General features: G+C 51.0%; 1 protein-coding gene across 1 annotated transcript in view; it reads right to left on the reverse strand.

Annotated features, from left to right (window-relative positions):
• The window catches only part of LOC119967144 (hormonally up-regulated neu tumor-associated kinase homolog A), a 66,382-nt gene that overhangs the window by 6,801 nt on the left and 33,600 nt on the right, over nt 1-25,981 (reverse strand). Inside the window, exons 5-9 of the mRNA XM_038799289.1 lie at nt 19,502-19,629; nt 16,733-16,868; nt 8,403-8,580; nt 8,167-8,259; nt 1,983-2,217 (exon numbers count right to left, since the gene is read on the reverse strand). Of these exons, the coding sequence (XP_038655217.1) occupies nt 1,983-2,217; nt 8,167-8,259; nt 8,403-8,580; nt 16,733-16,868; nt 19,502-19,629 (770 nt within the window). The remainder of the gene's footprint in view (nt 1-1,982; nt 2,218-8,166; nt 8,260-8,402; nt 8,581-16,732; nt 16,869-19,501; nt 19,630-25,981) is intronic.

Here is a 25,981-nt window from a genome sequence, read left to right on the forward strand (position 1 = left end):
AGAGAGCAGTAAAGAGCTTCAGGTACTTGGGGGTGGAGGTGGCAAGGAACTGGGGGACCCTCCACAAGCTGAACTTTTCAAGGCTGGTGGAGCAGATGGAGGAGGAGTTCAAGAGGTGGGACATGGTACCGCTGTCGCTAGCAGGGAGGGTGCAGTCAGTCAAAATGACGGTCCTCCCGAGGTTCTTGTTTCTGTTTCAGTGCTTGCCCATCTTTCTCCCCAGGGCCTTCTTCAAGAAGGTAACTAGCAGCATTATGGGCTATGTGTGGGCGCATGGCACCCCTAGAGTGAGAAGGATTTTCTTGGAACGGAGTAGGGACAGGGGAGGATTAGCGCTACCCAATCTTTCCGGATACTACTGGGCGGCGAACGCATCGATGGTGCGCAAGTGGGTGATGGAGGGGGAGGGGGCAGCTTGGAAACGTATGGAGAGGGCGTCCTGCGGCAATACAAGCCTGGGGGCGCTAGTAACGGCACCATGGCCGCTCCCCCCCACAAGGTATACCACGAGTCCGGTAGTGGCGGCCACCCTGAAAATCTGGGGGCAGTGGAGGCGACACAGGGGGGAAGTGGGGGGTCTGATGGCGGCGCCACTGAGAGGGAACCACAGATTTGTCCCGGGGAACACTGGCGGGGGATTCCAGAGCTGGCACAGGGCGGGCATCAGGCAACTGAGGGACATGTTCATAGAGGGGAGGTTTGCGAGCCTGGGAGAGCTGGAGGAGAAATTTGAGCTCCCCCCGGGGAACACGTTTAGATACCTGCAGGTGAAGGCATTTGCCAGACGACAGGTGGAAGGATTTCCCTTGCTTCCCGATAGAGGGGTGAGTGATAGGGTGCTGTCAGGGGTCTGGGTCGGAGAAGGGAAGGTCTCGGACATCTACAAAATAATGCAGGAGGTGGAGGAGGTATCGATAGAGGAGCTGAAAGACAAGTGGGAAGCGGAGCTGGGAGAGCAGATAGAAGATGGGACATGGGCGGATGCCTTAGAGAGGGTCAATTCGTCGTCGTCGTGCGCAAGGTTGGGCCTCATCCAGTTTAAGGTGCTGCACAGAGCCCATATGATGGGGACTAGGATGAGTCGGTTCTTCGGGGGTGAGGACAGGTGTGTTAGGTGTTCGGGAAGCCCTGCGAACCATGTACATATGTTCTGGATGTGCCCGGCACTGGAAGAGTTCTGGGAGGGGGTGGCGGGGACGGTATCGAGAGTGGTGGGAACCAGGGTCAAACCAGGGTGGGGGCTAGCGATTTTTGGGGTTGGGGTGGAGCCAGGAGTACAGGAGGCAGGGGAGGCCGGAATATTGGCCTTTGCGTCCTTGGTAGCTCGGAGAAGGATCTTGATTCAGTGGAGGGACACAAGGCCACCAAGTGTTAACACCTGGTTAAACGACATGGCAAGCTTCATCCAATTGGAAAGAATCAAATTCGCCCTGAGAGGGTCGGTACAGGGGTTCTTCCGGCGGTGGCAGCCCTTCCTTGACTTTCTGGATCAGAGATAGGAACTGGAGGCCGAAACAGCAGCAACCCGGGGAGAAAGGGGGGGGGGGGGGATAGCAACGAAGGGAGCACGTCAGCGGGGGGTCGCGGGCAATGACTGCCCGAGGCCATCGGCAGAGAGGGAAAAACGGTTTGGTTGCTAGACTGGTAGCGCGGGGGGGGGGGGGGGGGGGGGGGGAGGGTGGGGGGGTGCGCGCGGGGGAGGGCGTGGGGAGGATTTTCCAGGGGGGATTTGTTGTGTTATAATTTTAAATGTAGTAGGGGTAAATGTTTGTATCGAAAAATTTCAATAAAAATTATTTAAAAAAAAAACAAAAAAAAAAAACTTATATAATCACTAATTAACTTAAATAACCAAGTCAGCTAGCTCTTCTGCAATACATCAGCTTTGGCTCAGTGGATCACCTCAAACTCACATGTTATTAAAACTTCCATCTCCTTTGACAACAAAACAGTGCTCATTATAAACCAAATTCCATTTGTACCTTCTGGGAAGCAGTAGTCCTGATTTTCTAGAGAAATTGCAATCTCTTCTTCTTTAACTAATTCTTTCATTGCAGGCACGTACGTTTGCAGTTGGTCACTTGTCTCTAAGTTCTTTCCATTCTCCTGATGTGCGTGTTCGACAGTTATCTTAGTGCCATGTGATGCTGATGGGAGATTTTGGTCTGGTGTTCTTGCTTCTGCCTGTTTGCTTTGCTTTACAGTTGCATTTTCTTTCTGTGAATTAGAAAAAAACATCATGCAGCATTTGTATGAGACAATCTGTAGGTTCTTGCTGGAAAGAACACCTTGGCCCATTGGATGCACTCCCTGTGGTGAATTATAAACCTAGTAATTCACACTGTGTTGTATTATATGTATTGTGTCCTTGTGGGCTCTGTATATGAGCCGTTGCACGGCTCTGCCCATAGGGGGAGATGAGGAATTTGTACTGGGCTCCACCCTTGGCTCCGCCCATGGCTCCTCCCACTAAACAGAAGTATAAAGCTCTGCAGTCGTGAGCCTGCTGCCAGTTCATCTCGTTGCAGGCAGGCTCAGTTGTAAGACTATTAAATCACGTGTCTTGTGAATTGATGGTCTCATCAATTTAATAGTCTTAGGAAACTTGAAGAAAACTACTATGGAATCAGCCCTCAAACCTGACCGCCAGGAACTCGACCCGCAGGCTGCAGAGGCGAAATAAATCTTTCTACACTGGCTCAGATGTTTCAAGGACTACCTGGCTGAATTAAGCACTTCAGAAACTACGGAGGAGCAGAAACTTAGCCTACTGCACGCAAGGATGAGCCACCGTATCTCTACTCAACTTAACAGTACTACCTCGTATACAGAGGCCCTGGCCATGCTCGATCGAATGTACGTGAGGCCCATCAACGAGGTCTACGCGCGCCACATTTTTACGATCCGCCGCCAGCGCCCTGTGGAGTCGCTGGACGAATTCCTGCGCGATTTAAAAGCTTTAGCTCGGGACTGCAATTATCAAGCTGTATCAGCCGCCCAACATATGGAGCTCGCTGTCCGAGATGTATACGTGGCAGGGCTCAGGTCCAACTATGTGCGCTAGCGGTTGCTTGAGAAAGGAGCCCAGAGCTTGGAGGACACTGTAGAGTTAGCTACAACCATGGAGGTCTCGTTCCGCAGCCTCACCTCGTTCCCTGTGGACCAAGCAACCCCATCATGGGCCCCCGATCAGCGACTGCCCCAGGCCTGCACTGCGCGGCCACCCACATACTACGCAGCTCCAGCGTGCCATTTTTGTGGGCAGCCCCAACACCCATGGCGGCACTGCCCGGCCCGCAACGCGACCTGCAGCAGTCGCCTTTTTCTCCCGAACCCTCTCCACTTCGGAACTTCGACACTCCTCAGTCGAAAAGGAAGCACAAGCCATCGTGGAAGCTATACATCACTGGAGGCACTACCTCGCAGGTAGGTGGTTCACCCTCATCACCGACCAAAGATCGGTTGCCTTCATGTTTGACAACTCACAAAGGGGCAAAATTAAAAATGATAAAATCCTGCGGTGGAGGATCGAACTCTCCACCTACAAGTATGATATTATGTATCGACAGGGGAAGCTCAACGAGCCCCCAGATGCCCTGTCCCGCGGCACGTGCGCCAGCGCGCAAGACGACCGCCTGAAAGCTATCCACAATTACCTCTGCCACCCGGGGGTCACCCGGCTCGCCCACTGCATCAAAGCCCGAAATCTGCCTTTCTCCACCGAGGAGGTAAAAGCCATCACCAGGGATTGCCCAATCAGCGCGGAGTGCAAACCGCACTTCTATAGGCCAGACAAGGCCCACCTGGTAAAGGCATCCCGGCCCTTTGAACGCCTGAGCATCGATTTCAAAGGGCCACTCCCCTCGACCAATCGAAATGTGTACTTCCTGAACTTCATCGACGAGTTCTCCCGCTTCCCCTTTGCTATCCCGTGCCCCGATATGACCTCCCACACAGTCATCAGAGCTCTGCACAGTATCTTCACCCTGTTCGGGTTCCCCAGCTCCTTTATGAGTGACGAGCTGCGTCAGTACCTGCTCGACAAGGGCATCGCCTCGAGCAGGACTACCAGCTACAACCCCGGGGGGAATGGGCAGGTGGAGAGGGAGAACGTGACGGTCTGGAAGACCGTCCTACTGACCCTCCGGTCCAGGAATCTCCCGACCTCCCATTGGCAGGAGGTCCTCCCCGATGCGCTCCATGCTATTAGGTCCCTCCTATGAACAGCCACCAACCAGACCCTCACGAACGGCTATTTGTTCTTTCTAGGGGCACTATCACGGGGGTTTCGCTCCCAGCACGGTTGAAGATACCGGGTCCGGTTCTGCTCTGGAAGCACGTCCGGGCACACAAAACTGACCCACTCGTAGAAAGAGTGCTCCTACTGCACTTGAACCCCCAATACGCTTTCATCGAAAACCCTGACTGCCGTCAGGACACTGTTTCCCTCCGGGACCTGGCACCTGAAGGATCCAACTCCACCACCACTACCGCCGAGGTACCCCTCACACTACACCCCACCCCACCCACCGCGCCCTGCGCCCCCGCACCTACAGGTTCACTGCCCGTGCTCCGCGCCTATGGGTTTCCGGCACTCCCCGCCACCCGTCAAACCATTCGGGTACGAAGCTTGGACCGAATCACCCCCGGAGTCCACTATTGTACACTCGCCGACCGCCCCCACCCAGCCACCCGAAGAGGCTGCAACCCTAGTGCTCCGCCGATCCCAAAGGACGAATCGGCCGCCGGACCGGCTCAATTTGTAGACCCATCACCCCCGCCGGACTTGATTTTTTTTACAGGGGATGAATGTGGTGAATTATAAACCTAGTAATTCACACTGTGTTGTATTATATGTATTGTGTCCTTGTGGGCTCTGTATATGAGCCGTTGCACGGCTCTGCCCATAGGGGGAGATGAGGAATTTGTACTGGGCTCCACCCTTGGCTCCGCCCATGGCTCCTCCCACTAAACAGAAGTATAAAGCTCTGCAGTCGTGAGCCTGCTGCCAGTTCATCTCGTTGCAGGCAGGCTCAGTTGTAAGACTATTAAAACCACTGTTCACTTCCAATCACGTGTCTTGTGAATTGATGGTCTCATCACTCCCCACATCAGGTCATCATCTCGGCTCCTTGGTCTGCCTGTACTACCGGTATTAATGGGTCCTTTTCAAATTGGCAGGCAGTAACTAGTGGGGTACAACTGGGATCGGTGCTGGGACCCCAGCTATTCACAATATATATTAATGATTTGGATGAGGGAACAAATGTAACATCTCAAAGTTTGCAGATGATACCAAATTAGATGGGGGGTGAGTTGTGACGAGGATGCAGGGATCCTACAGCAAGATCTGGACAGGTTCGGTGAGTGGGCAAACCAATGGCAGATGCAGTATAATTTGGATACGTGTGGGGTTATTCATTTTGGAAGCAAAAACAGGAAGGCAGATTACTACCTGAAATGTTGTAAATTGGGAGATGGGAGTGTGCAGCGGGACCTGGGTGTCCTTGTGCACCATTCGCTGAAGGTAAGCATGCAGGTGCAGCAGGCGGTAAAGAACGATAATGGTATGTTGGCCTTCATTGCAAGAGGTTTCGAGTATAGAAGCAGGGATGTGTTGCTGCAGTCGTACAGGGCCTTGGTGCGGCCACACTTGGATTATTGTGTGCAGTTTTGGTCTCCTTCACTGAGTAAGGATGTTGTTGCTCTCGAGGGAGTACAGTGAAGGTTTACCAGACTGATTCCAGGGATGGCGGGACTGTCATATGAGGAGAGATTGACTAGGTTGGGATTAGTCTTGCTGGAGTTCAAAAGAATGAGGGGGGGATCTCATAGAGACTTATAAAATTCTAACAGGGCTATACAGGGTAGTTGCAGGGAAGATGTTACCAATGATGGGTGTGTCCAGAGCCAGGGGTCACAGTCTGAGGATTCAGGGGAAACCATTTCGGACAGAGGTAAGGAGACATTTCTTCACACAAAGAGTGGTGAGCCTGTGGAATTCATTACCACAGGAAATAGTTGATGCTAAAACTTTGAATATATTCAAGAGGTGGCTGGATATAGCACTTGGGGAGAATGGAATCAAAGGCTATGGGGAGAAAGCAGGATTAGGCTATTAAGTTGGATGATCAGCCATGATCGTGATGAATGGTGGAGCAGGCTCGAAGGGCCAAAAAGCCTCCACCTGCTCCTATATTCTATGTATCTATGTATTTATAGTGAATTCATTATTTATATCTTGGAAGGGGAGAAAAGCTGGGAAAATTCCAAGGGGATTTTTCTACGCACCCTTCTTAACTTCAGTGGAAGACCTGTGGAAACCCCAGAAAAAATGTATAATCTGAAGGATGTCAAGTTTTGGCCTGAGGAGACTCAGCCGAGAAGTAGAAAAACAAATAAGATTCTTGCAAATTCTTAGGCCTTGTTAGGGTTATCATTATTCCATCATTTGGATACCTTCATCGATAAATTCACCTTTTTGATATTTATTGGATGCGGATTGACTGCATTGACCATAACCCAAATGAGTCAACAAATGGCAGTGAAGATGACATATCATTTGTTGTCTGTTCAGTAGGTCTTACGAAGAGAATATGAATCTTCTATGGTTGAACATTGTGTTTATTGACAACACATAACTATGTACAAATACACAGGGTATAGCCCAAGCTATGAGCTAACTCCATGCTTACTTCTACACATTTCTCCGTCCAGTCCACATCTGACTCTAGTTTCAGGTCATAGGTCTCTTTACATCACACTGTAGAGGTACTGTTTCCCAGTCCCACATTAACTCTTGCTATGCCAAATACTCTAATATTACATCATAAACTTTATATGCACTAATATTGCAGATCTTGATTCAATTTATGTAAAGGATCCAAAATGGAATGTGTTCAATCATTCTAGTTCTCACCCAAAGCACCTATTATTCAAAATTATTCGTCTTGTTCATTCCATCAGAACACAATTGGTAGATCAATGCTACACAGCTGTCGTGCTTTTCGTAGGTCATGGTTAAGAAAATTTCTGAATTTTTCATAATGGTCACAATTTTTATCCTTGCTGCTTACTTCTCCGGGGCAGGTGGAGAGTTTAAATTGCCGTGGTACCTACTTACACTGGAACCACTAGGGGTTACGGTTCTTGACTTTAACTTGCCCAACTGAATACCTGTCTGAAGCTGGCAAACTACTTTTTTTAGATAGATATTTTGTGCCCCAATGGGATGTAACTGTAATTTTAATTTGGCAACCTGTGCAGGGGGCCGCAATGAGGTCCCACCAACCCATCCAGTTACTCAAGGATTGGGGCCAGAAGAGGCTGAAAAAACTCCTGTTCTTTAAACTGGCCTTGGCGGGCCACCAGAAATGCCCACTTCCATTCCTGATTCCCGCAGCTGATCCTGGCCCCCACCTGGTCATGGCAGGCAGTTCCCGGGTCAAGTAGTTTTTTGTCACTTTTTATTTATTCATTCGTGGGATGTGGGCCTCATTGGGTAGGTAAACATTTATTGCCCATCCCTAATTTCTCTTTAACTAGACCATTTCAGATGGTAGGAAGAGTCAACCACAATGCTGTGGGTCTGGAGTCACACATAGGCCAGACCAGTTCCTGAGAAAAATTAAAATACTGAAGTTGGACACTTATAACTTTTTTATGTGGAATCAAAATAAGCCAGAGGTCAAAGAACAACACTTTAAGAATAGAAGTTTGGGATGGCAGTGTAACACAGCAGATTTCCCTCCCTGAGGGACATTAGTGAACCAGGCAGGTTTTTACAACAATTGACAATAGTTTCATGGCAGTCATTAGGCCCTTCTAACTCCAGATTTTTATTGAATTCAAATTTCACCATCTGCCATGGTGGGATTCAAACCTGGGTCCCCAGTAAATCACCCTACCACTGAGTTCACACCCCATTGACATCCTACCTGAGTGGGTGATGAGATTTAGAGGAGGTCCTGGTGATAACACACCACTCTTACTGCTACTCATCCGTCTCGAAACTAGCCCAGAGTTAAAAACAGGCCTTACTAGCTTGGTGTTGACACCGAGTGGCTATAGTGCGTCAGTATATTCAATCCACAGAACTGGCATTCCTCAACCACAACAAGCAAAAGTGATCCCTGTAAAATTAAGAGGTGGCTAACATCAATGTACCTGTTGAGTTGGCCTCTTGTTAGAGATGTTGCTTTCTGCCTGATCAATCCACAGAGTTTTAAATGATAAATTCCACTCGATTGACTCATTTTTCTATGCAATAAAGCAAAGAATGAAAGAATGTTGGCAATAAATGACAACCAGATTGGAATAAATAAATGCTGTTTTTCAATAAAGGAGAACAGATCAAAATGTTGCAAAGAATTCCAAAATATAGATCAACCAATATTTTGTACCTTCTTGTTTTTTACTCCTTTTTGGCATCGTGCCAATTTTTTCAGTAACAAATAATAAGTTGCCATGCTGGGGGATGGCCTGTTAGTGATCAATGTGTTAATAATCTCTGTCAGCCCAAAGCCAGTTTTCTCTGTCATAAAGTTTAAAACCACTGAGTTCAGTTCATCAGAACAAAGTCTATAAAATAAATATGTTATTACACAGGTGAGTACCACAATGTTTTTATATATGAAAGACTGCATTATAAGTAACAGGAAACCATATATACTTGCATTGCTGCAGGCTAAGTAAGAATAAATGGTGAGCGTGCTTTTTTAAACCTTGTAACCGTTTCAATCTATTTCTCTACGATTAGCTGCTGTACTATCCAAAATAACGCAATAAAAAATTAGTTCCTGAGAAAAATTAAAATACTGAAGTTGGACACATAACTTTTGCTATGTGGAATCAAAATAAGGAGAAGTTTGGGATGGCAGTGTACAGCGGGTAGCACTGTTGCTTCACAGCTCGAGGGTCCTAGGTTCGATTCACGGCTTGGGTCACTGTCTGCGCGGGGTCTGCACGTCCTCCCCGTGTCTGCGTGGGTTTCCTCCGGGTGCTCCGGTTTCCTCCCACAGTCCAAAGATGTGCAGGTTAGGTGGATTGGCCATGCTAAATTGTCCCGAGTGTCCAGGTGAAAAAGGTTCAAAGAACAAAGAACAAAGAAAATTACAGCACAGGAACAGGCCCTTTGGCCCTCCCAGCCTGCGCCAATCCAGATCCTTTATTTAAACCTGTCGCCTATTTTCCAAGGATCTACTTCCCTCTGTTCCCCACCCGTTCATATAGGTTAGGTGGGGTTACTGCGTCACGGGGATAGGGTGGAGATGGGGGCTTAAGTAGGGTGCTCTTTACAAGGGCCAGTGCAGACTCGATTGGCCGAATGGCCTCCTTCTGCACTGTAAATTCTAAGTGTTGGATTTGCTTGTGGTGCGTTAATTGCTGGCAGCCAGAAAGATTTAAAGTATTGTAAAAGGGTTTTCTTTTTAAGTTATCTCCTTCAGAAATATTTAAAGATGTTGGAGCTTTTTTGTTAAAATAAAACTATTCTTAAATAAAATAAAAACTGCCGGAATTACTCATCAGGTCAGACAGCATCTGTGGAAAGGCAAACAAAGTTATGTTTCAGGTCAATGATCTTTCATGCCGGGTCCATGATTCACAGTCGGGAGGCTAACAACATACATATTACACTCCCCACACACACTTATCCCAGCTAAAAAGATGGCATTGGTTGTGTGGAGCATGCCCATACAGCTGATGCGTCAACTGGGGCTAGAGGGTGCCCAGGTGGATGCCCTGGGGGAGGAGGGAAACACCTATACGACCCCTGGCACTAGGTTCAAGCTGGGACTGAGTCCAGCACCGCCACAGTCGGGGGAAGGCCATTCTGCGGGCAGGGTGGGACTCTGTCAGGGGCTGGGGGCACTGTTGGGGGGTGGTCCGGGGCTTGTGAGCTGGCCAAAGGGGGGGGGGGGGGCACTATTTTGCGGGCCGGGTCTGCGCGAGGCTGGCGCTATGTTGCACGGCGCGGCCGCTGCAGGCCACGGACCTGGAAATTCATTGGGTCATATCGGCAGCGAGAGCGGGTGCTCTATGCTGCCTGTATGTTAGCCCTTAGCCAAATGGAGGATCGGTGGCCATTTTGCGCCGGATTTCTGGGCATAAAACGTCACCGTTCCCACGCTGGCGTGAGGACAGAGCCTTACAATCGGAGAATCCAGCCCCAGCTCTATCGAAAAGTCATTAACCTGAAATGTTTTTTTTTTTTTAAATTTAGATTACCCAATTATTTTTTCCAATTAAGGGGCAATTTAGCGTGGCCAATCCACCTACTCTGCACATTTTTGGGTTGTGGGGGCGAAACCCACGCAGACACGGGGAGAACGTGCAAACTCCACACGGACAGTGACCCAGAGCCGGGATCGAACCTGGGACCTCAGTGCCGTGAGGCGGTTGTGCTAACCACTAGGCCACCGTGCTGCCCATCAACCTGAAATGTTGACTCAATTTCTCGCTCCACACATGTTGCCTGATCAGCTGATCTTCATCATCTTCTACTTTAATTTCAGATTTTCATCATTCGCAGTATTCTGCTTTTCAATTAATAACTATTGTTAGCCGGGTCCTCTGGAGGCCATATTTGAGATATCGGATCAGCCGTGGTTGGAAAAGGATGTGGGGCAGATGTATTAGCCTTCGTCTCGCTGATTGCCCAAAGGCGGATCCTGTTGGGGTGGAGGTCAGTTTCTCCACCCTGTGCCCTGGCTTGGCGGGGGGGATCTGTTGGAGCTTTTAACGCTCGAGAAGGTGAGGTTTGAGTTGAGGAGAAGGATGGAAGGGTTCTACAAATCATGGGCTTTGTTTATTATGCACTTTCAAGAACTGGATGACAATGAACATTAGGGGGAGGGGGGTTGGGGTGGCGGGGGGTGGGGTGGGGCGGGGTTGGACTGTATATGTTGTTGGTGACTATGTATGGGTGGATGGTGGATTCCTGAACCACCATTGTTTGGGGGTTGGTGGGAGGAAGGAATCGTTGACCAGGGGATTGACATTGTATTTGTTACCGTTGATTGTTTATTGGTGGGTGTAAATTTGGATGAAAATATGAAAAAGGAGGAGAATAGAAATATTTTTTTAAAACACCACAAAAAAATAACTATTCTTCAAGTTTTATGTAACTTGGGGCAAAATTCCCTGTTTGGGAGACTAGTGGCTGGATTCTCCGATTGCCGATGCCAAAATCGCATATGGCAATTTTGCCAGAGAATCTGTATTTACGCCGAAATTGGAGGCGGTGCCATTTTTCTGATGCTCCGCCACCTCAAAAGTGGCTTCATTGCTGAGTATGGCGGATGCCGTTGGGACAGCCTCAGGACGTCTCCTGAGGCCCTCCCCCGATGGGCCGACTTCCCGACGATGTGTGGCGCAGTTTTCCGGGACCTCGCGTGGCGGCTGTGGACTGTGTCCAGTGCCGCCACAGTCGGGGGGGGGGGCATTGCGCTGGTGGGGGGAGGGGGGAGCGGCCTACGGCAGGTGGCTGGGGGGAGGTCCGGGGTTGATGAGGGGAGTTACAGGGGGCACTCCCTGCTAGGCCGGGTCTGCGCGCAGCCGGCGCCATGTTGTACGGTGCGGCCGCTGCAGGTCACCGCCATGCCTATGTGCGGCCACGGACTCTCCTTTCTTCGGCGCTGGCCCCTGTAGCCCTGCGCCATGTTGCGTCGGATCCCGCGGCACCCAGTTGACGCCGGGATCAGCAGCTGGAGCAGCGTGAAACGCTCCAGTGCCGCGCAGGCCCCCTGTAGGGGCCAGAATTGCTGATCCCGAGGCCGTGTTGATGCCGTCGAGAAACGCGACGGCGCTTCCGACGATGTCAACACTTAGCCTCAGGATCACAGAATCCTGCCCCCAGTCGCCTATCACTACAGGCACAGTACTTTCCTCAAACAATTCAATTAGCCTCAAAATTGGAGAATCCAGCCCTAAGTGTTGACGCTGGGACTGCATTGCGTGCGGTTCGGATTCCCGTTGTGGGCGCTATTTCTGGAACAATTCAGGACATGCTGATGAGCCAGTACTCTGCCCACGTGAATCTAGATCAATTCTCATTCCTGCCGGCGTCAGATTCGCTGTGACCAGAATTGGCACTGAAGAGCTTAACAAACTGAAGCTGCTTACAAGCACTCCACTCCTAACACACTCTCATTCCAGCCAAGAAGGTGGCTCCACGGAGAGCAGCAACACGCTTCGCGGGCGCGGAGCTAGATCGACTGTTGGATGTGGTAGAGGAGAGATGGGACACACTTTCCCGCGGTCGTCAACCCGGCCTGGGTGGAGGTATCTGAGGCACTCAGCGTGGTTTGCTTCACCAGGCGGACTGGCACGTGGTGTCACAAGGAGATGAACAGACTCCTTAGGACAGCGTGGCTGAGTCACCACCTCTGTTCAACTGGCATCACTGTTGTCCCTCACTCCCCACATCACCACCCCCCCCCCCCCCCCTCACCACTCCCATAGAAACCCACCTGCCCGTACCTTCCTCACATCCCACCCTGAACCAAACCCTAACACCTGTATTGTCCACTTTGGGCAGGTGCACACATATGCCACCAGCTACAGACCCCCTATGTAACCCGCCGCCATGCATCTCACCATGTCCTTTATGTGTCCCCTAGAGAAAGGCATCCCATTACAGAAGGGGACGGGCGAAGACCAGAGGGGCATCCCAGACCACAGGGCTCTCACCCCGCCAAGCAGAGGGCGATGGCATTATCTGAGGAGGTGCTGGAGAAGCCTATCTCCGTGGTGGAGGTCAGCATGTGGCAGCCAAATGAGCTCCCAAATGCAAAATGATGTCCCTATAGCAGGCACGTCACCCATTTCCCCAGACCACTCCTTCCCAAGATCCCACCATGCATCTTGACTTTTGGTTTGCAGGCTCACCATCAGAACATGCTGGCCCATCCGGGGTACCTCACCCCCAATCACAACCTCAGCACACCCCGGAGGACCAGTCCGGAGACGACACCGACTTCTTAGCCCTGCATTGCCCCACACCCTCCAACATCGCAGAGACTGTCACCTCGGTGGGGCATTTTACTGAAGAGCCTCCTGGGTCACCATCTGGTCCGCACACATGCTGCAGCACATCAGGTGGCGGTAGGAACTCCTGAGGAAGCAGAAAGTTGGAGGGCTGCCCGATCCCAGGAACCAAGTATCGCGCTTCTGGAAAGTATGATCCCATCACTAGTGGAGTTGCAGATACAGAGCCATGATCTACAGGACAGGGTGTCAACAACCTCCCAGTGCCTGCTAGTGCAGTGGGAGGAGTCCAACCACCTTCTGCAGGAGATTGTGCATTGTCTGGTACCCAGGCCAACAATGAATGGGTGGCGTCCACAGTCGAAACCTTGGGTCAAAATGTCACAGCCACGAGTCAAGACATCCAAGGCTTGGGGCACACTGTGTGGTCAATGGCTGAGGCTCAGGGGAGCCCAGTCACAGGCAGCCATGTACTGGGCCCACATGAACATTGCGGCAGTGCCCCAGAGCTTGGACTAATCAGAAAGGGTCATGCTGAGGGCATGGAGAGCATTGGTGGGGTGCTGACTGACCTGGGCTGGTCAGAGGGACATGACTGAGACGCAAAGATTCATGGTGGAGTTGCAGAGGGTCATGACTCACTGAGGGAAATTGCCCAGTCACTGTACTCCATGGTTGAGGGCCTCGAGACCCTGGTTGAGATGAGAGCGGGCCTCCAGTACTGGCAGCGCCAGGTGATAGTGGAACCTCTGAAGCTCACTCTGGCCTCACCTCTATGCCATGGTGCAGCCCGGAGACCCGAGGGAGGAGTAAGTGATGAGGCCCGTGCTGGCGCCTCCCACAGGGGAGGTGATAGTACACCTCAGAACTTCTGAATCCCCCCTATCTGACACTGGCGTATCTGAGAGGCAGCTAGCAGAACAAGATGGCACCTCATCACCTGTGACACCCGAAATTCGGCTGGGCCCATCCAGATCCAGGCCCACCAGAGAACGGCCGCCAAAGGCATCTGAGGTCAGAGGGCGGGATACGCAGCAGGCCACCTCCACGTCTGATGTGCTATCTGAGATCACACCTCGAAGGAGTGGTGGGCCACAGTGGTAGGAAGTTAGACACCAGTTAAATTGGCACAGATGCAGCTATAGGTTAGAGGTTGGGGGTCAGGGCTCAATAACGTATATGGTCACTATTAAACCACCTTTTCACCAACATTCCTACCTACCTCAATCCTCTGACAGAAGGGTGTGAGGGCTGGACTGGGCTGAGTGTAGAGGGTGTGCCGGGTTTGGGGGGGGGGGGGGGGTGGCGTAGGAGGTTGGTAGTGTGCGCGTTGGAGGATGGCACGGGTAATAGCCCCCAGGGCAATTGAAGGTTCCACCTGGCATCACTCTCAGAGGCAGAAGGAACGGGGTCAGAAGTGTGAGGCCGCCTTGTAGGACAGCTTACCCAGTGAGTATCACATCACCGATCACCATCTCCATAGCCGCCCCAGCCCCCTTGGGCACCACTTGGAAGGAAGGGGATGAGGAGAGTATGGAGAGGTGGAACAGGGTGGTCGAGATGCTGGTGGCTAGGCCTCTTTGTTGCCAAGCCTGGAGGTGATGAAATTGTCCTGTGTGCGGCGCCCCTGGAGCACAGATTGGGCGGCCTGCTGTGCCAGCCTGGGTTCTATGCCTTGTTCTTCCTGGCTATCCTCCTCATCAGATGAGGTCTCTAGCATGTCCCCTCTGTGCTGCGCGATATTAGAGATCCTCCTGGGGCTCTATTGGAATGCCCCACTGGATCAGCCCAGGCATCGGAAGCGCATCTTTCGGATGCTGATGCACTGCTCAATGATGCTACTGGTTGCTGAATGAGCATTGTTATAGCGGTTCTCCGCATTGGTCTGGGGCTCCCGGACAGGCGTCATTCGCCAAGATTTTAGCTGGTAATCCTTGTCGCATAAGAGCCAACCCTCACCCAAGGGAGCGCCTTGAAGGTGCTGGGAACAGACGAGTGCACCATGATGTATGCGTCGTGCACGCTGCCGGGATATCGGCCACAGATGTGCAGCTAGTGGTCGCACACCAACTGCACAATCAGGGAGTGGAAGCCCTTCTGATTGATGAAGCGGTTCTCGTAGGGGGACATGTGTGCCATTGATCACACCTGCATCTGTCAACAGGGGTACCGGTGGCCTCCGCAACCCATGGCAGCGATAGGCTCTGCGGCCCCTGTCTGTGTCCCCGGTGGGGTGTACTGTGGTGGGTACATTGGGTGGGCTATGTGTTATCCCACCACCAGGGAGGCTTGTGGGGTGGAGAGTCAGGCTGTGCCACCAATCGCCTCCATGCAAAGAGGCTTGTGTGTGCGCAAGTCCTACAGATGGGAGTGAGGCAGGGAAGTGTGCATTTGCTAAGAGCATTCGCTGCAATGTAATGTGGGTCCTGGGTACGACACTTGGGTTGTGACAACCTATCCGGGGGCAGGGTGCATGGGAGCAGGAGCGCAGTGGACAGGCAGGACTTGAGGACAGCTTGTGGTTCTGCAGAGTGGGCTAACTGGTAGTGTCACTGGTCAGGCCTCTGCCCTGAGAGATGCAGTGTGCCAGGGAGGGTGCTAAAGGCTACGGTGCATGTGTCCGTCGTTTGAGGTGAGCTCTGCTATTCCCCTGGAGTGGGGCAGCGATTCTGATGCGGATTCAGACCCCTTTTGAGCACTCCCCCGGTGCTGGAACTCTCCCCCCGCCCCCCCCCCCCCCCCCCCAGCATTCCTGCACTGTTCCCGCCGGCAGCGACCAGGTGCGGACGGCGCCGGTGGGAACCCGTTGTATTGGGCAGGTCGCTCCGCCCATCCGGGCAGGAGAATCGCCGCTCGCCCATTACAAACGGTGAGCGGCAATTCTCCCAGAGGCCAGCCGTAAACTCACCGCGCTGGTTTGGGGGGTGGGAGAATCGCGTGTGGGTGCCGGGGCAGCGTGGCGGGACTCGCCCGGCGTCCCAGCGATTCTCCCACCCAGCGTGCCGGGGGGGGGGGGGGGGGAGAATTGCGCCCATCGTTATTGCCACCAGTGAGGCACCGGAGTTTGGCTGGACGCAATTGTGATTCACTTTTGCGGTGCTGCCAGATGGGAATTTCGCCTTTGTTTTGTTAAGTTTATTCTTGTAGACTGGAGCTTGACACCAAACGAATCTTCCCTTTAATGATAAAGCAAGGAGAGTGGACATAGCTGGAGGAGAGCAGTCAGAGTAGAGCTGCGAATGCACCTTCCTATGGAAATGGGGGACGCATCTCAAAATGATGGATCTTTAATATTCTCAGTTTCAGACAGGCACAGCGCAGTCCTGCCCCTTCTCACTGATTTGGAGTGGATGCTGAAGATTTCATCCTCCCCTCTCCCCACCACCCACAATGTCTTTATGCAGGCTGAGAAACATCGGATAAGTTAAATATTCCGACAATCGATGTTATTATGCTGAATTTCTTCAGTATAAATATAAGCACAAAACAAAATACACAACTTACACTGAAACATATGAAAATGCTTGAGGAAATTGGGAAGGTCAGCTGGTTTGGCTAACTAGCGTTTAGTGTCCCCACTGTATCTCCACGATTATATTTTGCTCAGTGCAACAGATTGGATTTGAGAACATCTATTTTGCAGCAAATTGACTTTTTTCCAAATGTAGTTGAAACATGCTGAGACATTTATTTTATGAAAATGATTACAATGTTTCAAAGGTTCCATTGTTCACTTCGTAAGTACCTGTTCTTGTAAACAACTGAGTGCAGTGGCCTTCGAATGAACCCTTCATTTAACCATTTCTCGTCCATTGCTTCTCTGACAGTGGGCCGTTTGGTTGGGTCAGGCTCGAGCAAGGAAAGCAGGACGTGCACAGCACCTGAGCGAAAAGCACAGCTGTATGAGCTACGTTCAAAGGATGATTGACAAGAGTTGTAGGTGGAGACTATGGCCTGTATTTTCACCAAATCGGGTTGACTCGGAATCCCTTGAAAAGTGGCTTTCGAGTTCCGATTCCGGGATTCCCAAACCCGTTCCCAGGCTATCAAAAGCCTGTCAAAAGCACACATTCCTGGCATGGCTGGCTCCACTGTGGAGATAGGCAAGCCTTCCTCGTCTTCAATTTTAATGGAGTTGGACCAGGCTTTTAAAGAGTCGTGTCACATGGTGCTTCAGAGGTGTCATGAATCCTAGTCTGCATGATGCGACCATGAATTCACTCAAAGACACGAGCAGAAGCAAACCAAGGTTTTAATCAGCTTAGAACAGAGCCTGCCTGCGACTAGTACAATACTGTGGACTGCCTACAGGTCAACTGCTCTTTATACTTCCTTTCAAGGGGAGGAACCATGGGCAGAGCCCATACATGCCCCAACATATCCCCCTGTGGGTGAAGCCACACAATGGCCCATAGGTGGAGCCCAAAAGGTCAACAACATAACATAGCTGTAACACAATGGCAGAACATGATACTAATACACTGGTGAATTACTAGTACTATACATTCACCACACTGCACAAGGGGACCTTTTAAAAGTTAAGTTCAAAAGGTCCCCCTCAAGCCATCTATGCCAAGTTACATCCTCCAATTCACCCCTCTTGGTCTTATTCCCTCTATGCCAAGCTCTGCATTTTCACCCAGCTCCCATGTTAGCTCTTGGCCCCCAAAGACAGGCTCTTCCTTCCCACCCAACCCTCATACCCACGATGCCAAGCTATGGCACTTCTGTTCCCAGTGGCCCAACATACACTTTCTATAACCGGTGAACCATATATTGTAAAATGGTATCACAAAAATCTTTGGAACAAAGTAGCCAATTCATATCCTTCTCCTGTGCTGGAAAAAAGTCTTCACTGCAGGTTAATAAATATGTTATTTAACCTGGACTTTCAAAGTATCAAAAAACACAAATCCTTGAAACCACTAAACCTGTGTAAACAAACATTGGGAGCAGAGATCAGTAAGCTTGAGCTGTGAATCAAGGAATGTTTCCTCTGAGGAGCAAAGGATTTCAACAAACTTCATGGTTTCTTTGCGCTTAGCCAAGCCTCATTGTGTAGGCTTGGCTGAGAGCCTAGACATCTATTGAGTAGTAAAACACCACAGCTTGGCATATGGGTATGCGAGGCCATAGGGGAAGGGTAGAAGGGCAGAATTTGGCTTGGGGGTCATGAGGGGTAAGCGCAGGGGCATAAGGTGGCATGGATGGGGCATGCGGTGTTTGGATGGTGAAAGGGGTGTAAGTGGTGAGGGATGGAGGGCCTTTGTATTATATTTCAAATGGGAAATGTCCCATGTCACCAAGGCAGGCCTTTTAAACAGCCCTCCTCCACGCCCAGGAGCCATTGGGGCTGCCTGCATATTCTTCCTGGGTCGGCTGACATAACTCAAGCCTGCAGCAAACCCCCAGCAATGAAGATCCCACCTTCGCTGGCACTTTCTCCCAAGGCAACTGGGCCGAGCTGGGAATTTTCCTGACTCCTCCTACCCACCTTGAAGGTGAAAAGCCAGGCCTATGTATCATGTGTCTGGTGAAGTGTGAGGGGTTTCACCAGGCCTCAGTTCAGTCACAGAATCTCCAGCATGCTCGAAAGAAAGCCTCTTTATTTGTAGTTTTGTGGGTAAAAATCACCATGCCTACAGATTGAGCTCAAAAAGGCAAAAATAAATATCCAACGTGCTCTTCCTTCGAGCATAACTGAAACAGCTTAGAGACAGTCATTTGTGCTGTGTTATCTCTGGAAGTGGCTAAATTTATGGTCAATTTGTACTTAAATGTTAGCTTGTGCATTATTTTTATCGTGTTCAGGCATTCTGGCTAAACTCATTCTGGTGTTGAGTACCCAGGCTCACATTGGAGTGCCATATTGTTGGAGGTGTTCTCTTTCAGATGAAATGTGAAAATTGGCTATCTTCTTTGGTTATACCTATTTAGCTTCTTGATGCTCCTGGTCTAATCAGAGAGCTCTGGAGTCTCGTTAAGCCCACTGGGAGATGTGGATACTACTAAGGCAGGACAGGTACTGCGGGGACAAAATGGAAGCATTAAACTTTATGAGGAGGCAAGAGATTAGGCCCCTCAGAGTGGAGGGAAAATCCCGCCTGCTGCATTGTTTGATTTGCAGGGATGATCTTTCCTGTCCGCTGCACCTACTTTGGGTCATGGAGCCTCCAGCTCAGATGGCCTCCCCCAGGAGGAGTTGGGGGGGGGGGGGGTTTAGCAAAATGCTGGCAAAACCTCTAAATCACTTTAATTAGGGATGTAATATCTCAATCTCCTGCTTGTCTCTATAGATTGGCCAGGAGATCCTCCTACCTGCCCATCACTGGGAAAGCACCCCAGTGGCGAGAATGCATTGGAAAACTATCGTGGTGTGTCTCCCCTCACCTCCAGGCTCACTACCACAGGGCCGGGAAAATGCAGCTCTATAGTCCACCCTTTTGGCACCTCTGATATAACATCCGTGTTCCATGTATCGTCATTTCTGTTAGGTGTTCAACATGTCTGATACCTGAGGAGATCTCTGGTGGGATGGAACTAATTTCGCCGTTTACCATCTTCTGATGCAGCTGCTTGATGTTAAATGGCTCCACGGTAAACGGTAATGTGCCAGTGAGCATCGCAAACATACTGACCCCACTGCGAAGACAAGACCACGTGGACTGTAAGAAGAGTTTTCCGTACAAAAATCACAATAGCAGTGATATATTTGTTACTCCTAATGTAAAGAATGTCCAACCGTCTACTCTTTATTAACCAGGAAGAAGTAAAAAATGTAAACTCTCAGTGGCCACAAAGGGATAAAGCAGCACAATTTCCTGACAATATTTGTAGATCAAATGGAAACCCCAGGATATCTGGCAGAAGAAATGCATTCTCCTATTAAATAAATGCTGATCTCAGATATCTGAAACAAAACCAGAAAATATTAGCTGCTCACGCAGCACCTGTTGGGCAAACAGACTCTTTAATGTTTTGGGGGTGGTGCCTTCATCAGAACTATACGATTTTGCAACTAAACTGCTTTCTAAAAAATAACAGGATAAGTGAAAAGGGGTAACACACAAACATAAATAGAGAAGGACTTTGGGGCAACAAGGTAGCACAGTGGTTATCACGGCTGCTTCATAGCGCCAGGGTCCCAGGTTCAATTCCAGGCTTGTCTGTGCGGAGCCTGCATGTTCCCCCCGTGTCTGTGTGGGTTTCCTCCGGGTGCTCCGGTTTCCTCCCACAGTCCAAAGATGTGCAGGTTAGGTGGATTGCCCATGCTAAATTGCCCTTGGTGCCCAAAAAAAAAAGGTTAGGTGGGGTTACTGGGTGGGGTGTAGGTGTGGGGCTTAAGTGGGGTGCTCTTTCCGAGGGCCGGTGCATTTTCGATGGGCTGAATGGCCTCCTCCTGCACTGTTGATTCTATGATTCTATAAATGCTGAAATGGAAAATGTGATGGCTGATGTATTGAAGTGATAGTACAGTGCAACAAAACAATAGAACATAGAACAGTACAGCACAGAACAGGCCCTTCGGCTCTTGATGTTGTGCCGAGCAATGATCACCCTACTCAAACCCATGTATCCACCCTATACCCGTAACCCAACAACTCCCCCCCTTAACCTTACTATTAGGACACTACGGGCAATTTAGCATGGCCAGTCCACCTAACCCGCACATCTTTGGACTGTGGGAGGAAACCGGAGCACCCGGAGGAAACCCACGCACACACGGGGAGGACGTGCAGACTCCACACAGACAGTGACCCAGCCGGGAATCGAACCTGGGACCCTGGAGCTGTGAAGCATTTATGCTAACCACCATGCTACCGTGCTGCCCTTAAATAGAAGTGAGAAACGAGAGAAATAAAAGCCACAGTAAGAGTGTGAATAGTTAAAGGACTTTGTGGTGGGCCGAGAGAAAAGAAAGCTTGAAAACCTGACAAATTGGCCAGGTTTCAGGTGAATGAAGGATGAAAGATTGAGAATAAAGCTGGATACTCATATTCTAATGGACCCACTTCAAGTACTATCCCACTTCCCCTCCAACTTCAAGGCCGGCACGTTGGCACAGTAGTTAGCACTACTGCCTCACAACGGCAGCGACCTGTGTTCGATTCCGGCCTTGGGGGTGACTGTGTGGAGTATGCACATTCTCCCGATGTCTGCGTGGGTTTCCTCCCTGTGCTCCGATTTCCTCCAGTAGTCTAAAGATGTGCAGGTTAGGTGGATTGGCCATACTAAATTGCTCCTTAAGTATCCAAAGATTTACAGGTTAGGTGGGGTTACGAAGATAGGGAGGGGGAGTGAGCCTAGGTAGGGTACCCTTTTGTGGGGTGGGTGCAGACTTGATGGGCCGAATAGCTTCTTACTGCATTGTCTGGATTCCATGGAATCTTCACCCTATCTTCCCCATCATTAGCTTATATGAGCGCCATAAGTAGGAAGCTTTCTTTAAAATCGGTCGTTTCTTTGGAGATTAGAGTGAAAGAATGGAAGATTTACAGCTTGATTAAGCATCAGACAGGCTGCAACGTGAACATCTTAGTACACTAGCCAATTGGCTGTGGTTAGTTCTACTTGCCCAAAGAGTCCTTTTTGGCTCCCATGATCCATTCGAGGCGGGTGAGCAGGGGCTTGGGGGTGGGGTGCAGCACCCAATAAACTGGACATCAATTCAGAATGCAGAGTGAGTGCTCCGGTTTCTGATAATCAGGAAGTGCAGTTTAAACCTTCTGACTCAGAGACAGAAATGTTATTCCTAAATCAAAGGCTCACCCACTGGATACCTGCCGTGATTCACATAACACACTTTTGAGGGGTGGGCAAAGGGGTCTGGGATGCGGTTTGGGGAGAGTGGGGTGGGGAAGAGAGATAAGGAAAGAACATGCAGAACAGTAGGAAATTCAGATCTTCATCTTATTTCTGTCCACAACAGAGCTCATTGTAACAGATTATAATGTGACATATTTCTGCCAGTAAGATATTTCTCTGATTCTTACAAGGCAAGAGTTTGTTTCCTTTTCATATCTTTGAGTCACAGCTGACATGCTGAATTAACGTAACTCTTTCAGAGTTCCAAAGGGTCAATCCCATTGCCAAGGGCAACACGATAGCATGGAGGGCAGCACGGTAGCATGGAGGGCAGCACGGTAGCATGATGGTTAGCATAAATGCTTCACAGCTCCAGGGTCCCAGGTTAGATTCCCGGCTGGGTCACTGTCTGTGCGGAGTCTGCACGTCCTCCCCGTGTGTGCGTGGGTTTCCTCCGGGTGCTCCGGTTTCCTCCCACAGTCTAAAGATGTGCGGGTTAGGTGGATTGGCCATGCTAAATTGCCCATAGTGTCCTAAAAGTAAGGTGAGGGGAGGGGGGGGGGGGGAGGGGAGGGGGGGAGGGAGGGGGGGGGGGGTTGTTGGGTTACGGGTATAGGGTGGATACGTGGGTTTGAGTAGGCTGATCATGGCTCGGCACAACATTGAGGGCCGAAGGGCCTGTTCTGTGCTGTACTGTTCTATGTTCTATGTCCTCACACCAGTTTATACATCCTCACACCGACTGACAAATCAGTTCGTCATATCAAATTTTAAGCTCCTCATGAATTAAAATGGAGCTAAGGAAAAATAATTTTGAAGCAGAAGTGCTATGCTAGTGAACTGTTCCCTGAGAATACACAAAAGAGGATTTATCATTTAAAATTCAGTTAAAGAATTATTGAATAATGCAACATATACAGTCTACGTGCAGGTTTACCAATATGCGTGTTCAACTTTTCCCACATTTTGGAAACATTGTGAGACTGTTAATGAATACTAGGTAACATTAATGATTTACTAGATTGAGCAAAATATTGATCAATGTGGCCTCGACCAATCCATGACTGCGAAACTCAACAACTTTAAAATGTAGCTTTGACATTTTTATTAAAGGGGGCAGTATCATCATTTTGGGGAATTTCTGATTTACTTAGATCTTCAATTAGGGCCAACAGACCCCACAAAGCTAGTGTATGTCTAGTTTGTCCTATTTTCAACAGTAATGGGTAATATTTATGGGCCTGCAATCTCAGTGGAAAAACTTGCTGAATATGTGTCCAGGTCACAGAACTGAGCTTGGATGTCAATGCACCTGATTTGTCTCCCTCGTGTTTATTCGGTTTATTCATTCTGTTGAAAAATGTTAAGCTGTGCAATGGGCCCATCAATTTCCTCATCCGGATCTGTGTTCTGCCGTCCTGTGAACTAAGCTTCCCCACTGCAAGCGTAAACGATGCCAGTGCTCATGTGACATTGATCCAACCATCATCAAGGCATGACCTTCAGAATGAATCGGCTAGAGATATGGGAGTACGTTTAATCACGACGACACTTCCAAAAAATCGGCTTTGGAGCAGAGAAAGGTGCGAGGCAGAAGAAGCAAGATGGCGGCAGGCGGGGAAGCAGCAGCAGCATGGCAGCAGTGGGCGCGAGAGCAGCAGGAGCTGCTTCAGCGCTCCTTTAAGGAGCTGAAGGCAGAGATTCTGGAGCCGTTTAAGGCCTCCCTGACAAGCTCATGGCGACCCAGACGGCTCAGGGTGCGGAGATCCGAGAGCTTCGGCAAAAGGCCTCGGAGGGCGAAGACGAACTCCTGGGCCTGGCAGTGAAGGTGGAGTCGCACGAGGCGCTCCATAAGAAGTGGTCAGCGAGGATGGAGGAGATGGAGAACCGGGCCCGTCGGAAGAACCTGCGGATCCTTGGCCTCCCAGAGGGACTGGAAGGTTCAGACTTGGGGGCCTATGTATCCATGATGCTGAACACGCTAATGGGTGCGAGGTCGTTCCGGGGCCTTTGGAGCTGGAGGGTGCCCATCGGGTGCTGCTGAGGAAACCCAGGGCAAACGAGCCGCCTCGGGCGCTGCTGGTCCGTTTTCACCGCTTTGTCGACCGCGAGTGTGTGCTGCGTTGGGCGAAGAAGGAGAGAAGTAGCAAGTGGGAGAATGCAGAGGTCAGGATATACCAGGACTGGAGTGCGGAGGTGGCGAAGAGAAGGGATGGCTTTAACCGGGCGAAGGCAGTGCTCCACAAGAAGGGGGTCAAGTTTGGCTTGTTACAGCCGGCACGCCTGTGGGTCACGTATAAAGATCGGCAGCTACATTTTGACTCCCCGGAGGAGGCCTGGACTTTTGTTCAGGCAGAGAAGCTGGACTTGAACTGAGGACTGAGGGCTGGGGAATGCTGTATACAGCCCGAAGGTTTGTCCTCCTGGGTATCCTTTCGCTTTATCGGTTCTATTGGATGATTTGTTTTTGCTGTGCTGCGTTTTTTTCTGCTTGTTTGGGACTGTTATCTGTTTATTTGGGGTGTTTTGTCATGTTTGGGGCCTGTATTTTGTTCACTGGTTGAGAGTTTGGGTGGGGTTCGCGGTCCTGTTGGGTCATGTGCCCGTCTTTTCCCGCGTTTTGGGTCGGGGGGCGGGGCTTGGGATGGAAGCGCGGGCTTTTCTCCCGTGCTAGAGGAGCGGTGGGCGGGGCCGGCACTGGGGAGGTGGTTGTGTTGCACTGGGGGGGGGGGGGGGGTCATTGGAGTGGCGGGAGCAGCCGGGGTCAGCAGAAGTCGGCTGACTTACGGAAGTACAATGGAAGGGGTTACGTAGCTAAGGGGGGGGGGGGGGGGGGGGGGGGTGAGAGGGGGGGGGGGGGGGTACCGGGTTGCTGCTGGAATGGCCAAGGCAGAGCTGGAGCATGTAGAGGGGGTCGGAATGGGGGCCTGTCGCGGAGGGGAACGGGCTGAGCGGGGGGCACGGGCACGTGGCGGTTTGCGGAAGGGTGATGGCTAGTCGACGGAGGAGGGAGGCAGGCGGTCCCCTGATCTGGCTGATCACCTGGAATGTGAGGGGACTGAATGGGCCGGTCAAACGGGCCCGGGTGGTTGCGCATCTGAAGGGACTGAAGGCGGATGTGGCCATGCTTCAGGAGACACACCTGAAGGTGGCGGATCAGGTTAGATTGAGGAAGGGATGGGTGAGCCAAGTGTTTCGTTCGGGGCTGGATGCAAAAAATCGGGGGGTGGCGATCCTGGTGGGGAAGAGGATGTCGTTTGAGGCGTCGAATGTGGTGGCAGACAGTGGCGGGAGGTATGTGATGGTGAGTGGCAAGCTGCAAGGGGAGCGGGTGGTGCTGGTTAATATATACGCCCCGAATTGGGATGATGCGGGTTTCATGCGGCGTATGTTGGGCCGGATTCCAGATTTGGAGGCGGGGAGTCTAATAATGGGGGGGGGATTTCAACACGGTGCTTGATCCGCCACTGGATCGATCCAGTTCCAGGACGGGTAGGAGACCTGCGGCGGCTAAGGTGCTGAGGGGATTTATGGACCAGATGGGAGGGGTGGATCCATGGGGGTTTGCAAGGCCGAGGGCCAGGGAATTTTCATACTTCTCCCATGTGCATAAGGCCTATTCCCGGATTGATTTTTTCATTATGAGTAGGGCGCTGATTGCGAGGGTGGAGGATGCTGAGTATTCGGCGATAGCCATTTCCAACCATGCCCCGCACTGGGTGGACCTCGAGCTGGGGGAGGAGAGAGAATAGCGCCCGCTTTGGCGCTTGGAGGTGGGGCTGCTGGCGGATGAGGAGGTGGGGGGACGGGTTTGAGGATGTATTGAGAGGTACCTGGAGGCCAATGACAATGGGGAGGTCCGAGTGGGGACGGTCTGGGAGGCGCTGAAGGCGGTGGTTAGGGGGGAGTTGATCTCCATTCGAGCCAACAGGGAGAGAAGGGAGCAGAGAGAGAGGGAGAGATTGGTGGGGGAGATGGTGAGGGTGGACAGGAGGTACACAGAGGAGGGATTGCTGAGGGAGCGGCGCAGCCTCCAGGCTGAGTACGACTTGTTGACCACCAGAAAGGCGGACGCTCAGTGGAGGAAGGCACAGGGTACGGCGTATGAATATGGGGAGAAGGCGAGCAGGATGCTGGCACACCAGCTCCATAAGCGGGATGCGGCTAGGGAGATTGGTGGAGTTAAGGA

Source organism: Scyliorhinus canicula, chromosome 6 (genome assembly GCF_902713615.1).
Source record: "Scyliorhinus canicula chromosome 6, sScyCan1.1, whole genome shotgun sequence".
Lineage (NCBI taxonomy): Eukaryota > Metazoa > Chordata > Chondrichthyes > Carcharhiniformes > Scyliorhinidae > Scyliorhinus > Scyliorhinus canicula.